The following is an 18,092-nucleotide window of genomic DNA, read 5'->3' as shown; positions in this document are numbered from 1 at the left end:
TGTAAATAACTACCACAACTCAATGAAATAAGTGACACACTTACATGTTCCATCAATTCTGAGGTTGAGACAGTCAAGACCATTGAGAATAGTGTCTGGAAACGCAGGGGGATAGCTCTTTCCTGACAAAGGATATGTCTCCAGGACCAGCTGCATTTCTCCGTCAAACCAAAAGTTCAGGTGTGGAAAAGGGGTGCAGCTGAGTACTGGGATGCATTCAGGATACAGCTGCTAAATCTAACAACGGTTTATTTGGCACTATAAATGGAGCTGGATTCTGCCTGGAGGCCATAGACTGCCAAATCCTAATTGAAGACATTGCCTTTCAAAAAAATAGAATTAAAAAACTTCTAATGAAAATACCTGGCCGGGCACGGTGGCTCAAGCCTGTAATCCCAGCACTTTGGGAGGCCGAGACGGGCGGATCACGAGGTCAGGAGATCGAGACCATCCTGGCTAACACGGTGAAACCCCGTCTCTACTAAAAAATACAAAAAACTAGCCAGGCGAGGTGGCGGGCGCCTGTAGTCCCAGCTACTCGGGAGGCTGAGGCAGGAGAATGGCGTAAACCCGGGAGGCAGAGCTTGCAGTGAGCTGAGATCCGGCCACTGCACTCCAGCCCAGGCGAGAGCGAGACTCCATCTCAAAAAAAAAAAAATACCTTATGACTTAAATAATACAGCACACACATTACCTTTAAATATGATCCATAGTATTTTGTCACATACGAGCTGTCACATTGACTCAAGACAGTTATTTCTTGCTGAATGTCTTCTATTTCATCTTCGGCTTCCTCAAGGTCTATGATTTTAATAGCAACGACTTGCTGGGTACGGTTATCAATTCCTTTGAAAACTTCCCCAAATGAGCCTTTCCCAATGCGCTCTAATTTTGTGAACAGTTCTTCTGGATCAGCTATGTTATTCTAAAGGGAGTGGGGAGAGAGAAAAAGAAAGAACACAAATGTTTTGAATCAGATTTTTTTAATGAAGGAAACTAAATCACATAAGACAATAACCAATTTTTGTAAAAGCATACAAACTTCTTTGACTCCCCATATGTGCTTTGTTAGAACAATTGTAATCCCAAACAGGCAGCTAGTCCATATTCTAGTGAAACACACACACTAACTGAGCTTAGCTGATCCTGCTACCACAAACATTCTCACACAGCAAATATATTCGGTGCATGCCAAAACATCAGGCACTTTTTGGAATAAAGCTGCTGATTATACACAGTTTACACATTAATGCAAATGTAGCAATAGTGGGAGAATATCTAACCTAAGCTAAGGTGAACTGTTTTAAGTTTCTAACATTCTGCCAATATTACCTTTTAACTCTCCTCTCTCTCCAACTCGGATATCCCAATCATCTTAGCTATATACTTCCAAACCGCCATCTAAATAATATAGACCACAAAAGACTGCAGGCTTTATAGGTCTTTGTTTTTCTTTAGCTGGAATCTTATCTATATGAAATGTTATCATCAATAGCTGAACTAAGATTCTATACCTTTGTACTAATTGCTAGTAATCATGAGAAAATGGTAGTACATTGAACTTTCACAACTCATCTCACAGTGAAGATCCAGAATAATTTAACACTTCACTACAATAAAATCTGGAATAAGCGTAGGCTTTTAAGGTTAACAAATGTATAGGCATGACTTAGATTTATAAATTCACTGTTGTTTCCTGATTCAGAAATATTCTGTATCTTATAATATACAATTTTGAATTAAAATTTTACCCCAAGACAAACTTTATATACTTATACTTACTTAAACTCATATTGCTAAAAATATACTGCTGATCAAGTAGAAACTCAAGATGGCTAACCCTGCCAAAAGCACATTAAGTGCTTTATTAATCAAAAACTTTGAGTTTCTTCAAAATATAGGAGGATTCTATCAAGTTCTGGTGAGCTATCTGTGTCTAATTTGTCAACTGTACATAGAATATCTGTTCATTTACTACAATTTTACCTAGTTTCATTTCATCGTCAATTTCAGAAGACTATTATGGAGTCAGCGTGTCCCTTTTATCTTCCTTATTAGACAAAGAGGCCATTGAAAATATTGTTTTTCTCCTATCAACTTCTTTGCACCATGATCACCAAATGGACACACTACTACTCTAGTAAACCACTACCTTTTAAGGTAACTCCAAAACTCATGACTGCTTTTAAAGAATTTCACCAAGTTCTCTTTTTACACAGCCTAAAATACAGTTTGTACATGACCTATTTACCTTATAAGCTTCCCCATTCTTTCTGATTGGATGTTTTTCCATTTCTAAAAGTTGTACTTTCCATATAGAAGTCTCTGAACTGCAAGCTACTTGTGTATCCCCACCCACCTCCAGTACCCACATGGAACAAACACATCTTGAGCTTTCCATATGGGCTTTTAAAAATAGTTTAGGCTTCCAGTAGGTTGCAAATGCATTTTTAATGCTCACATTTTGTTATAATACCCTCTCAAAAACTTGAGTGCCATCATTATTGATTTCCTTGGTGTCCTCTTTCACCAAGACCTTGTATTTCATTGTGACTAACCCACAGTTACCTCTTCCTACTTTTGGTGATGGTTCTTGGTTTTGTAATACCTTGTGGAAAAAATACTTACTACATAGCTTGGTGATGGGTTCACTCCTTACAAATTCCTTTGGAAAAAAAGTATTTCCGTTTTCCTGACACAGTTATAAAACAATTCTAAAATTTGGAAATGTATCATTTATTTGAAGACACATAGGATATATCTTCTGATAAGACACTCTGGGAAGTGTATGTATTCATTAACTTTATAACAAGAATCTTCTGTTGTTAAGGAACAAAAATGAAATCTTCATCTTCCTAATTAGTGTTTTAAAAGGATTTGATTGAAACAGTTAACCTCAGGGAGGATACGGCTGTTCCTTGCTTCCCACAATAAACGGTTCTCGCAAATATGTAAATCAAAAATTTTAAAACCAGGTCACATTTTGCATTTTAAAGAAGTACTGAAGTAAACCCTAATCCATGGATATAGTTTAAGATTTAAATTGAGGAATAGCAAGTTAGACACAGAAAAAGAGAAAGATCCATCATTTACACAATGTTTGCACTTCCTACTCTTTTATTTTGGGTCTAACACTGCTCCTACAAAACACCAACTTTCAGAGTGGAGGGAATCATGAAAACAAGATTTCACTAATATAACCTCACTTCCCTAACTAGCTAAGAGATAGAGACCCCTGCCACATTTACTAATCGTGAATCCCTGATAGATAATACAAAAGTTATAATTCCCCTTCATCATTTAAACCAAAGTATCCTAAGTCTTTGTTAAGACAGATTTCCTTCCTGTTTTTAGCACAAGGGCAAAGATCAAGTAAATAAATAGCAAACATCCCAAGGAATGCAATTAAAAGCCACTTAAATAAAGAATCTAGCTTGCCTAATCATTCCCATCATTCTTTGGAACCTCTAAGAAAAGTCAGCTCCCTCTCCATCCAAATCAAATATTCTTTTAAGAATACTGAAATTCCAACCCAAATGCCCATCAATGACAGACTGGATAAAGAAAATGTGGCACATATACACCATGGAATACTATGCAGCTATAAAAAAGGATGAGTTCATGTCCTTTTCAGGGACATGGATGAAACTGGAAACCATCATTCTCAGCAAAGTAACACAAGAAGAGAAAACCAAATACTACATGTTCTCACTCATAAGTGGGAGTTGAACAATGAGAACACATGGAAACAGGGAGGGGAACATCACACACCAGGGCCTGTCAGGGGGTGGATGCTTGGGGAGGGATAGCATTAGCAGAAATACCTAATATAGATAACGAGTTGATGGGTGCAGCAAACCAACAGGCACATGTATACCTATGTAACAAACCTGCACGTTCTGCACATGTACCCCAAAACTTAAAGTATAATAATAATAAAATACTGAAATTTCTAAATATTCCTTACCTCTACTGCAAAAATCACAATGTATTACTCTATCTGCGTTTGTATTGCCTTCTCAAAGCTGCCCCCAAAAAAGAGCTCTATGTTCTGTAGCGTCAAATAGGAGGAACTGCTAAATTAACCTCATATTGACTTATTAATGGCAGACGACTTCCACATGCCATACCAAAACAGGGCTACGAAAATGAAAACCTCACAGATCCACCTCCTCAGGACAATCAGATTATTCCTTGGCCCTGTTTTACCTGTTATTTAACTTGAATTTGCACTCTACAGCTATAAGTACACTGTTAGAAATTTAAGTCTTATTCAGAAGGTGTCATTACCACTAAAACAACAACAACAACAATAATTATTTAGTATGGAAATACTCTGAAGAAGTCCAAAAGGAAACAATGTTAGGTGAACATCTTGCTTGTCTTCTATGTAAAGTCAGGAGCAGATAGAAGGCTTCTTGGATACTTAAACCACAGAAACAGAGAGCTGAAAGAACTCTTACAAGTTCTCTAAGTGCTCTCCGATCCTGGCTATACATTAGAACTGCTTATATCACTTTTAAAATGTGGATACTTAGGCCTTACCCCAAAACTACTGATTCAGCCTATCTGAGATTGGGGCCTTGCAAGCAATACTTCTGAAAAAGCATCCCAAATGATTCCTGTGTAGTCATTTGAATATTAGTCTTGACATCAGCACTTGAGAACCACTAAGCAGATGGATGTGAAATTTGTATCCCTGATTACAGGGAACCAATTATCCTTATTTTTCCCAGGCAAGCATATGGGTCTCATCTAATATGTACACTAAAAGTGGACAACTTGGAGATTAAAGTAAAACCAGAGGACTTTGGCATTTACTATACATACCTATATTTTTAAAAATGAAGTCTGCAACACTTCTTCTAAGGACATGTCTCTAAAATTAGCACTGGTGACCCTTGAACAACATGGGTTTGAACTGCACAGGTTCACTTACACATGAATTTTTTTCAACCAAACACAGATCAAAGATACAATATTTCCAGAATGTGAAACCCATGTATAAGGAAGGCTGACTTTTCATATATGTGGGTTCTGCAGGGTCGACTGCATGACTTGAGTATGCACTAATTTGTTATACACAGGAGAAGAAGGTATCCTGGAACCCCGAGGGATGACTCAAGATTAGAAACATAATGTTTGTCAAAACACAAGCAACATATCCCATACTTTGTGCACATATTATTAAACATTGTTTACACCCAATATAGTCTATGTATTATCGATAGGGCCTATAATAGGTTAAGGTGTGATTGATGACACAGTTTTGAGGACAACAGCCAACATTGATGAAGGATAAAAGTTTAGATCTAGTTAGTAGAAAATGGGTCAACTTGTGGAGGGGGGCATTAGGAATTGGTGGCCAGAAGAAACAAGAAAATGAAGACAGATTCAGAATTAGTCTTGGAGTTCTCACAGAATGGGGACCTGGAGAGCAAAATGTGGGAAAGAATCAAGGTAAAAAAACTAGTTCTTTGAATTTGAGCAAGCTAACTAAGACCCCCAGTAAGACTCTGGGACTGAGAGTGAAAACATAATAGATGTAAGGAAGAGGAGGCAGATTTCTCATAGGATTTGACCTGGAAGGGTTCAACTCAGGTGTCCTAAAAGAACCTTCCAGAACTAAGAACCAAGCTGAGTAAGGTTGAATTGTTTTGCACTTGCCTTCCTACCTTAATAAAGCCCATACTATGAATGCTCTAGCTATAAAATAACTTTTTGCATTTCACAAAGACTGGCCCGTGTGTAGGCCTATCAGTGACTCATTGATGAGGAGGAGTGTTACAGGAAATATTGAGCAAATAATGTGCTAATGATATCAAAGCTTAAAGGAAGATTACTTACTTCCTTGAAATCCTCAAGAGGGAACACCAGGAGTGACTTGAAGTGAATACAAAGTGCCCTGACAATCACAGAGAGCAACTAAAAACTTCAGCCTAACAATGTACTAAACTAGAGATACACTTAGTTAGCTACCTGTTTAAATTGATCAAATCAGTTCTCCCAGGCTAGAGATTAAATGCTTTTCTGTATTACTTCCATGTACATACAGTTTCCTGTCATCTAAGAAGCAGAATGCATACAAATAAAAGTCATTCTCTAGTTGGTTATGAGCCTCAAATTAAATTACTATTCTACTATGATCGCCTGTGTTAAGATTTTTCACTTGCCCTTATGAACATTGCCTAAAATGTCTGCTGAGTGTTCCTAATCAACACATCATTTAAAAAAAAAAAAAAAAAAAGAGATTTAGGCCAGGTGCAGCGGCTCATGCCTATAATCCCAGCACTTCCGGAGGCTGAGACAGGTGGATCATTTGAGCCTAGTTGAGTCCGAGACAAACCTGGGCAACATGGTGAAACCCTATCTCTACTAAAAAAGAAATACAAAAAATTAGCCAGGCCTGGTGGCACGTGCCTGTAGTCCCAGCTACTCAAGAGGCTGAGGTGGGAGGACCACCTGAGCCTAGAAGCATGAGGCTGCAGTGAACCATGATCGCACCACTGCACTCCAGCCTGGGCAACACAGTGAGAGCCTTTCTCAAAACAAAACAAAACAAAAACAAAACCACAAAGGAACAACAACAACAAAAACAAAAACAAAAAAACCCCAGAATTTTAAAGTCAACCAGCCATATAACTCTTACTAGTGCTGAGTTCGAGAAAACAGGACACTATCTTTTTTAAGTGCCAGATATAATCCAAATACAATTGACTGCTCTCTCAATCACAGGCTTTTAGAAATGGAGGGAAATGTATACAGGTCATTCAATCCAACTCTTTATCATCACCATCAGCAACAAGCATTTATTGTATACCCATTTTGTCCTAAGCTAGGATCACCAAATGGAAGCTATGTAATTTAAGGCCATTTATGTTAAAATGATGGTAAGTCTTAGAGAAGTTAAGAAGAAATACAGAGTCTTGAAGTTAAAAGAATTAGATAATCTTTGAGATGAACAGGAACTTAGCAAACTTGTTGTCCAAAATCTATTTTTACAGAGAGGAAACTATACCCTGGAGAGGTTACAAATTGTTCAAAGATATAAGTAGTTAACTAGTAGCAAAGCTTAAATTTGAACGCAAATCTCCTGACTGTCATGTCTAAGGTTCCTTCACTACAGCTTGGATTTATTTGTAATTTAAACTATACCCCTTTTGCTATAAAACCAAAATTATTTTCCATTATAAAGAGATCACACAATTGTCCAGTGTCTACTCCATACTATCCCAATGCTTAAAGAATTTGAAAAATTTAAACTTAAAAGAATTGGAAAAATTTTAAATAGGACCTTTCTATATTTCAACTGATACAATTTTTATTAATATTTTTAAATTGACAAAATTGTATGTATTTATCACATACAAGATGTTTTGAAATATACAGCATATACATTGTGAAATGACTGAATCTAGCTAATTAACATGCATTACATGCTATATTTCTATCTTTGTGGTGAGAACACTTAACATCCACTCCATTAGCATTTTTCAATAATACAATATGTTATTATTAATTATATCACCATGTTGTATAGTATATCTTCTGAACCTACTCCTCCTAACTAAAATTTTGTATCCTTTTACCAATCATTTGCAACAACATGGATGATCCTGCAAGACAGTATGCTAAGTGAAGTAAGCTAGGCACAGAAAGACAAACACTGCATTATCTCACTCACATGTGGAATCTAAAAAACTGACCTCATAGAACTACAGTAGAATGGTAACCAGACTGTGGTGGTTGGGGGTTGGTGGGAAAGATGTTGCTGGAAATGATATAATTTTTTATAATTGTTGAACCACTATGCAATTGATTGGCCCCCATATGTATGCACAACTACCAAATATTTCATATCACAATTTTAAAGAAAAATGATCCGTAAGTAATCTTGACTTTCTGGCGTTTCTCAGACTATTTTTTTTCCATGTCAATAACCAGACTGGAATGGGCTAGCCTCTAGAGTGTAGGAGATAAAGTAGTGATGCTATTCCATATCATGATTCCCATAGGAGCCAATGTCAAGAAGCCAACAGCTCCAATTCCAGCTTTATCAGTGATTTGTTGTAGACTTCAGTAACCCTTAATACTAAGGTTTCCAGTTCTGTTCATTAAAAAACTCCCACAAATTGATGAAATTGTCCAGGAATAAAAAACAACATTTAGCATCAACTGTTAATTTTGTGCTAGGTTTATGCAGGCCTAGAATGTTCAAATGACCATGCATGCTCAGATTACTTTAATAATCAGAAGGATAAAATAAACTCCAGACAAAATTTTCTCAACCTTTGAAGAATGTGATGTTACCAGAGTAATTTTTTACTTTGCACAACTTCAGGTTCATATTACAAGTTATCAGATAAAATTTTATGGAATTCTTAAGAGATCTCTATGATTTATATTTCTGAAGTAAAATACTTAGCTCCACTATATTTTGCATATGACAGAATAAGAACTAAGATAAAAATTAAGTATGTCTGTATATGTTTCAAATTAAACATGAAGAATTTGGCTTGAAGTTAAATTTCTTTATGTGGACAGTCATTTAAATTTGTATTTCCATATTATAAGGACTCAAAATATTTTAACTAAGTGTACAATTAAAATGGTATTAGCTTACCTATTTTTACAGTATACTCACATTTTTACATCTTTCTCAAAGTTTATTATAACTTGCCTTTGCAACATAAAGTAGCAGTCAAATTCCCAGATTTTACATGCATGAAATGAGATAAATGAAATGTAGTAGGATATGCCATTACATCAACCCTGGGCTTCCTTGTGGTCATCAGACAGCGTTTTATCAACTCACAGTTGACTCCTTATCTTTACCTACCACTTAAAAGGCAGTTTTGAGACGAATGAGGCAACAGCACTCCAACCCTGGTCTCAATGGTGAAGCATAAAGTCAAAGGTCTAACACAGTATTATTTCGTACCATTAAGGCAACTGTTTAAACTTTCAGCAATTTTGTGCATAGCAACAGGAAAAATGTGTTCATAAGGCAGAAATAAAATTAAATGTATAAGTACTTTTTCATCTTCTCTTTATTTTATTATTCTTATTTTAAATGCATCTCATTAGCAAAAATACTTAGAATGGAGATATTTTAGTAAAGGATAACTTCATTAAAATTATTACAAAAGATTTTGACATAGCGTATGAATAACAGCAGTTTGAGGAGTTTCTCCTGATTAATAATTTTGAGTCTACTTCATCTTTAAGAACAAAGAATAATTGATAATATTCCTTCATCTTAATTCCTCCTACTCACTAGAGGATAGGAGAAGAGCTTCCTCTGCCTCCTAACTTGCATTCCTCTTTTTACCCGAGCTCAGATCAGAGGAAAAGAACAAGGAAGCAAGCAGGATACATTCTGGGATGCGAAGAATGCTGTTCTTTACATGTTTGTAAGACAGTTCATTTTACAATGGGGTAAAGAAGAATGAGACATTTCTTTGATTCTATTGTCACTTAACCACATATCACATTTTTCCAAAGAAAAATGAAATATAGAAAGAAAGAATAAATTTAATAACTTTCCTTATCTTAAAAATCCTCAAGCAAGAACCAAAATAATAATAGGCAGCACTTTCATTAGCTCCATTTCCCAAATATGGAAGTCTTCACATTCCTGTTATTTTAATTAAAAGAAGAAACGTCAGATTATTTTGTTCAACCAGGTAAATCATCTTTGGATATAAGCCCTTTTAAGTGAAAAGAAATAACTAATTTTTTTTTTTTTTTTTTTTTTTTTTTTACTAACTCTCTGGGATCTGAAGTTCCCTTAAACTTTTAATTATATCCGTGGTAAAGGGAAGGAAACATCCTGCAAACAATCACATTCTTCTCTCAATAAACCAAAAGTCAAGGCTATCATCACAATAAATGCTGGATGCAAATTCCATTGCATCATTTAGCTAATTCCTCTCTGACCTTACAGCCATTCCAAAGGAAAAAGGAGGTCTGGTTTCTTGGTTTCTCATAAGTACTACAGAGGTAAAGAGAGCAGAGAGGTCAGGAAAAAATTGACTTAATTTCACTTATCTTGAAAATTACAAGAAATCAGTGATTTAATGTCGATTTCACCATCTGTATGAGGAAGAGAGGTGGATTCAATCTTTAAATTCCTTACTGCTCTGAAGCTGTGTGAATCTGTGAAGTATTAGAGGCCAAGTCCCTTTGTTCCCCTTCCTGATCACTAGCAATCACCAACCCTAGTTTTGAAACAAGTTAATGGATTCATTGGTATTGGCCATGTGGCCAAGCCTATAACAGCACACAATAGCTCAAATGAAAATTATATACCACTCCATTGTTCCAGTAAGAAATTCAAAATCACTAGTAGACCGTATTCAAGCCCCAACACTCTAATACTGTAATGAAGTTGGCCTAGATACCAAGAATAGATAAAGAGCAGCAGAGTGAGTCATTGTCCAAACTGATTTCTCATCCTTCACACTGGCCATGTCCCATTATATACATGTGATTGTCCCGGAGGAAGTCAAGGGGTTCATACAGCTCATACAGGACCTAAATAAGGACCTACTAAGTTCAGCTCGTACAGGAACTAAAGTTCTATTTGTCTTTCTCTCCTTTAGGTGTGAAGTAAATTCACTCAGAACATAAAGTAGTACTCAGAAAGTAACATATATATATACACATATATATATATGTTTCTCTATATAGATCTATATACATGTTTCTCTGTATATATAGATATATATCTATAGATCTCTCTAGATATAGATATAGATCTCTCTATATATAGATATATATAGATCTCTCTATATGTGTGTGTGTATATATATATGTATATATAAAAATATATAAAAAGAGAATTTGAACATCCAGTGAAACTAAGTGTCCAAAGGGAAAATTCTAGGGATATCTTAACATATTTCAAGCCCAATGCTTCAGTAGGTAATACCTTAGACATACAAACTTAAATACAGTGATCCATTAGGAAATGACTCTATTTTTAAATATTTGAGCTTTTGATTCATGCCATTTTCTCAGTCTACAATACCTTGCTTCTCCTTCTCCATCTCTGAAAATTGCAGCATCTTTAACTAAAAACAAAACAAGTCTTCTCATCCCCCTAGGGGAACCTGATTAACCAATCCATTGCTTCATCTTCTGCCCTCCCACAGGCCTTTACTTGTGCCTCCATTAGAGCACACATTTTACTATGTTTGCATTCTCTTTCATTGCCATGACTTTCTATTTTCAATAGTAGGTTTATTAAGGATAGGGCTCTGCCTTACTCAGTGGCAGCTATCCTCACAGTATCCAGTATGGCCCTTTATAGACCATGGCCGTTGGATGATTGCAGGGTATTTACCTTGGGGCCCTCCTAAAATAAAATCTTTGGTGTGTGATTGTCTTTTCATTTGCAACTTGACTTCTGACTTTTGGCGAAAGGGAGATTATATTCAATAAACTGACGGATGTTAACATAGGTGTGAAATTTTAAGTCAATCCCTATTCTCATGTGATTAACATAATAAAAACTTTGCGAAATCACAACTTTGAGATTTTTTTCTTTCAACTGGAGAGAGTTCTTTGGGTTGCAAAACAGCAGTTCTCGAAAGAATATGGAGCTATACTCAAAGAAGAGTTGGTAGTAGCCACACACACAAGGATGCATATCAGTGGTATATATAAATCTGATTCTAGAAGCACATCTGCAATCACTATTAACCAGAACCACATGACTACTGTATGTCCTGGAGCATCCAGGATGATTTCATACTCTAATGCAAAGATTAGAGGCCTTGAAGAGCCACAGTTTGCATACCACTCTGCTGTAAATTTCTTTTAATTTCATTGTGCTAAATACATATAGAAATACACATAGAAATACACAATTCAACCAGGCGTCAGGTTTAACCATGAGCATTAATGTTAAAATTACAGGAATTATTACTGACTAAACAGGACATTACATAAATATGGCCTGGGATTGATAACAAGACCTAACTATAAAATATTCATTTGGAAAGGGGGAAAAGGCCATACAATGAAAGAAAGACAAAGACTCTGTTAATATATAAATGATAAAACAGGTATCCTAATTTATTCAGGCCATTATTTAATCAAACCCACACAGGGCACTTTGAAGTGACAGATGCTGAGAGCCTCATTTTATGCTATCCATATTAGAGGGAAAATAAAAGGATGTCATTCTAGTACTTTCAGAAATAAATGCCTTTGGTTAGAATCTAAGGCAGCAGCCCCTTATAGCAAATATCGAACTATCATGGGTAATGTTATGGTGAATCTTTAGCACACTTATTAAAATGCATTGGATTAAAACAAAATTGATTTGCTCACTGCCTATCTTTCTTCTAGATGTGGAACTCCAATTAAAATCAATAGGTTTGAAGCTTGTAAGCACAGCACTAAATTATTAACACCATGAGTTCTTTTAGAAAATTAACACTGATTGAAAAAGTGGAATTTTACATAGACTTACCTTTTCATTCTTAATGAGAAAGTGGCTGCAGAATAATTTCCCTCCAACATTTTCGTCCTTAATCAAATCTATGTTCTGAACGAATTTAATCAAATAGTATTTATAAGAGTTACCCAATGGAATCAAAGGACTAGGGAAAATTATCTCTTGGGTCCTGCTGGCTTTAACATTTTATGATCAAAAGAAAATGATATTGATGGCATGATGGCATCAATAGCAAATGATTTAATCTTGGCAAAAAGAGAGGAAGTTATTGAACAAAAGAATGGTCTCTAGTTTTTCAATAACCACATTTTCATTTTCTCAAAGTGAAAAATATCATCAAAGTCTGTGTTTATGTGTGTGTATATGTGTGCAGGGCTAAACAAATGTTTATTGTTAGTTTTTATTACTCTAATTCTCTAAAGATTTGGAACAATCCATTAATAAATAAGAATACACTTAAAAACCAAGTAAAATGGTATGTGTGTGTGTATGTGTGAAATAGTTGTACCTGAAAGCCTAAGAAGAACTATTACAAATGAACAGAAAAGCTCCGTACTATGCACCATGATACAGTCAATATATATGAGAAAGTAGCTTGCATTAACAATACAGGGCTGAGATTTCAGCAGTCTCACTGACAATTTTATTATTGCTGTTCCTTTCCTTTGCATGGGGAATACCACTCATTTTGGGGAAAAAGCACTAAATATTGTCATATTTTCACTTTCCCAAATAATTCCAGTTCGGAAGACTCCAAATAATTCCAGTTCAGAAGACTCTTCTACTTTTTGTTCTGAGATAATTTCCTCTTGAAGGTCCCCACATTTTCTTTAACTAAGATTTCTGAAACCTATCTCCATCCTACCCCATTGTCCCCATTGTCAATAGCGCTTGTAAATATCTTAATCTCAATCTCTAGAGGTACAAATTCACCCATTTTTATACCCATTGATCTGTGCTGACATTGCTGAAATTACCAAAGCACAAATTAAATGTTTGACAAATCAAATGTTCAGATAGAGGAGAAAATGCTACTGAAATTATGAGATATCTACTAATGAGTTGAATCTTTTAACAAATATCATTTCAAACATAAAGCTATTTCCATGTTCTCAACACAAATATGACTAAGTTAATTTTTGCTAATATAAATACAAAGTGTTATATTAGTTGATATTTATAGTCCTTGTCTATTTAGAAATCAATTTAACAAAACTGTAATTCTCCAATTGGGATAATCAACATCTAGTACTAAATCTGAATACATGTACAAAAGTTGATCTTTTTCCTTCAGAAAAAAAATGCTATATAGTCTGTTTAAGAACGATAAAAAGCAGTAAGACCAGAAGTGACCCTTATAAAATACTTGGCTTTTAAAAAAGTTTTATACTGAGTGATTTCTAGCTGGGGGTGGAGTGGGGAGAGCAATGACAAATAAGTAAACTCAGGATGGAGATAAATGACAAAGTTCCTTGATAAGCTCTTAAATTGCTATAGCCAAAATCAGCTTGATGAGCAATTCTAAGTAATTAAAATGATTTGAACACTGTCTACCCAAAAAGATCAGTGATCTACAATTTGAGCTGGTTTGTACCTTATCATTTTACAATCCTAACCAGAGAGAAAGTACTATTCATCAAATAAATCCTCACTGCCTACACCAAACGGACTTATAAAACATTTTGGAAAATGCAACCTTAGAATTCTCTTTGTTCTTTCTTGCCTTGGCTAATATCATTTCTCCCCTTTCTTTCCCTTATTTACACCCAGTCTGAAAGCCAGCTCAGCTATCTAGTACTGCCCTTCCTGATCACCTCAGCAAGCCTGGCTTGACTCATCTTTCCTGGAATTTCTGGTCAGGCTAGTAGGGAGCCGCTGACAGCTTTCGGCAAATGAGTGAAAAAATAAAGGTTGTGTTTTAGGTAACTGCATCATGTCTACACGCAGCCTCGAGTCTACTTAATGACAAAAGAATGGTGTGACAAAAGAAGAGATGATGTCTGATATTTTGCAGGAAAAAAACACTGATAGAACTTCATGATAACTGAATATGGAGATAAAGGAAATCAGCAGCAAATTAATAATAAGTGCTGATGGTCATTTTCTTTCCTTTGATAATTCTGTGACATACCAATACGTGTTTTATGGTGGATGGTACCTCCCCCACTAAATCAAGTAGTCAAGTGGCATTGGTAAAGCCTGATTACTTCATATGCTATGATCTAATAATTTTATGCATTTGTGATTAAGTATTATCCTCCTTACTTCAGACAAGGTACCTGAGATGTTAATTGTAGGGTGAAGACACTTACTCAGTACAAGGAGGAAACAAATGTGATTATATCTGACACTTAACACTCCCCATTCACTTTCCTTCTCTAATAGATGTGGCCATCTAATTTTAATACTGATAAAAGCAATTAAGCCTCTCCTTTGTCCTCCTTTATATTACTTTATAAAATTATCCCACTTTTATTTTCTTTCTCTAGAAACTGAGAAAAATATTTAAATGTATCTGCATGCAAACATATAAATGTAATTTATCATTCATTGTCATTACCAATACAACATTCTATGTAATTCCATGGTTAAAGTGTATCTCTAAAAAGCAAACAGAAACATATCTGCCTATTTACTCTGATCTGAGGTCTTTCCTTGAATTAAGCATCACAATAATGGAAGCAATAGGCAAGTCAGTTACCTTAATAAAGTGGAAATCTTCTCTATTGTCATGCTATATCCACAACCTCAGTGAAAGTACTATAAAATGCTTCCTTTCTTTAGATCAGCAATTCTCAGTCTTAATGCCCCAAGGCAGGGATCGGCAAACGTTTCCTGTAAAGGGCCGGATACTAAATATTTCAAGCTTTGTGGGTCAGGTACACTTTACAGTCTCTGAGTCTCTGTCACATCTTTTTAAAATAACTCTTTTAAAATGTAAAAAATATTTTTAGCTTGCAGGCCTCACATGACTAGGTTACAGACAGTATTTGGCCCTTAGATATAGTTTGACCACTGCTACCCTAAAGAATTCTTGTATGTAAAAAATTAACTGCTCTATGGTGCATCTAGAATTGGGCTTCCTTATATGTCCTTCTTGGGAGAATTGAGAAGACAGTAACTAAAATCATTTTCTGTTTTATGGTTCAGATGAGGAATTCTGGTTGAGAAAGACTGCATTCAATTAACAAAGCTCCAAAAGCACTACTGGAAGATGGTAGATGATCATTATTTTCCAGAAATAGAGGGAATCAAAATATTTGTCAGGGAGAACCTAAAATCCAAAATTTCAAAGAACTTTCCTTTTGTCCAAAGCATAAGCCAAACATTATAGCCTTTCTACCTCTTAGCAGAAAATTAATTACACACAGTAAAAGTATAATTACACATTCATTGCTTCAGTTAAAAATTATTTACATCAAATTCAAAATTTGCCTGGAATGAATACCTGATCCCTTCAATATATAAAATGTTGTGTGTACCCTGTCTTTTACAAATAATAACCTAGTCCCAACTCCTGAGTAGAATCTCCAAAACTCAGTTTTAGAGCTTAAGGATTACCTATGCAATCCCTTTACTTTACATTTGCAGAGAGGCACACAGGCAATTTCACAGTATAGTGAAACAGCATACACTACATTCTTCATTCATTCTAGTAGTTAGGAGGAAATGATTTAGTGTCCTATCAGAAAAAAAAAATAAAGTATCAAGCTCTGGAGCCACTTGGCCATATTAAATAAAAAGTATTCTTTCACAATTAACAGATAATCTTTTCTGTAAAGACACTTTTAAAAAAATATCTAAAATGTGCTTTATCTTTCAACCAAGATCACACCTATACTGTAATTTCATGATGCACTACTATCAAAAATACACCCCAGAGTAATCAAATTAAAATACTTCTAGTTACACAGATTGACCCAGAATCCAGGCATGCGGGTGGACAAAGGGAGAGAACTGTCTCTATCCTGGAATAGGATAGAGAAAACTGTTTTTTTGTTTGCTTGTTTGTTTGTTTTAAGCATAAAGACATTTATACCTTTTAAACTACTGTAAAGTTAAAAGTCAATAATGTAAACAATACAGTATGTAATATCTGCAAATATTCCTAGAAAAAAGTAATTGGACTACTACGATTTAGAACTCTTAGCCAAAACATAAATCAAGTGGTGCTAAAAAGTCATTAGGCAAACTTATTTTAGAATATATATGAGATGCTACTCAGCATTGAAATGCTCCACAGAACTGTTTTAATCATTCCCCAAGGGAGACGTTTAATGCCAGAACTTACTGGAAAAATAACAATGATATTAAGTACAGTCATTTTAAAATGAGTTTCCTCTTTAGCTCCCCGCTCCCCACAAAACAGCAGTTCAAATTAGCCAAGTAAAATCAAGTGAGAGATATTCTGGCATCTTTCTTATTAATGAAAAGTATTCATTTTGGCTACCAAGGGGAAAAAAAGGCCACCCAAAATGACTCCAAGTGTCTAGAAACAATTACTGGTCTAATACACATGCTACCAAAATTGCACATCTTAAATAGAAAAGCAACTGTAATCACCATTCCCATTACGTTAGATCTTTTCCCTGATCTTGCACAAGCTTTCTACCAACCAAAAAGGCTCTTTAGACATTTTCTTGCCATAACAAATTAATTATGTAAATGTCACTTTTATCACAAAAGTCACACACAACAAGAAAAAACGAATTACTATTACCTCCCCAATTTCCTTTTCTGTTAGCTTTTTCTCCTCTCTGCAGAAAGTACAGAAATTTCCCATTCCAAAAAAATACAGAAAGAATTCTTAATCTTTAAAGCAAAGGATTACTTTTCCCCTTCCTTGGAAATACTGTTTTTCTGTTCTTCCAGAGTCCAACACCTTTTCCCTCACCTACACTTTCTGTTTGCTCATGAGGCAGCAGTAATCTTCTGTTATTATGAAATTCTACCTTCCCTAAGCAGGGTTTACACCATGGCCTCCAAAAACGATGCCTGAACCTCAGCAGATAGAAGATCCATAGCAACAGCGGTAATCGTTTTTTTTCACTTGCTATTACCAGAAATCACAGTCCAAAAAGACGACCACGGAGGTGTCACCTATGCTAAAACTCGAAATTGATTCACTATTTAACTAGCTGAATCCCACATTTTCATTTTATGTGCCCTTTGAGAAGCCTGTGACAGAGTAAAAAAGATCTTTCAGTGACAGTCACCATTTTTCATGAAGAGATAAATAGTTAAAAAAAAAAAAAAAAAAAAAAGCAGCTCTCCGGCTACAAGATTTTGTTTGTCACAGAAACAGAATTCAATGCCTAGTCCGTTCCATTCTCTATCCCTTAGAATCTATAGTGTTAAGTACTTATAACAATTTGAGCTTCAAAATAAGAGCTTAGACAACGATGACAAGTTTCTGTGAAGCAGAAGTCATTCGTTTACTGTCCACATATCTCTGATTTTACTAACAGGTAAACAAATACATATCAAAACAGTTCCTTTAATGCAATGATTCTCTGTAAAACTATTCTACAGGAAAAATTAAGCAAAGAATTGAAAATCTTGATAAATATAATCCTAGATAATGTTCAGTTCAATCCTAATTCACTAAAACTGCTTAACATTGGTA

General features: G+C 35.2%; 1 protein-coding gene across 1 annotated transcript in view; it reads right to left on the bottom strand.

The window, feature by feature from the left end:
• STK26 (serine/threonine kinase 26) overlaps positions 1 to 18,092 on the bottom strand; it is a 52,632-nt gene that overhangs the window by 20,484 nt on the left and 14,056 nt on the right. Inside the window, exon 3 of the mRNA XM_033200955.1 lies at positions 695 to 925. Coding sequence (XP_033056846.1) covers positions 695 to 925 — 231 coding nt within the window. The remainder of the gene's footprint in view (positions 1 to 694; positions 926 to 18,092) is intronic.

This window comes from Trachypithecus francoisi, unplaced genomic scaffold (assembly GCF_009764315.1).
Source record: "Trachypithecus francoisi isolate TF-2019V2 unplaced genomic scaffold, Tfra_2.0 Lachesis_group6, whole genome shotgun sequence".
Taxonomy (NCBI): Eukaryota; Metazoa; Chordata; class Mammalia; order Primates; family Cercopithecidae; genus Trachypithecus; species Trachypithecus francoisi.
This window is presented reverse-complemented; position numbering and strand designations above follow the sequence as displayed.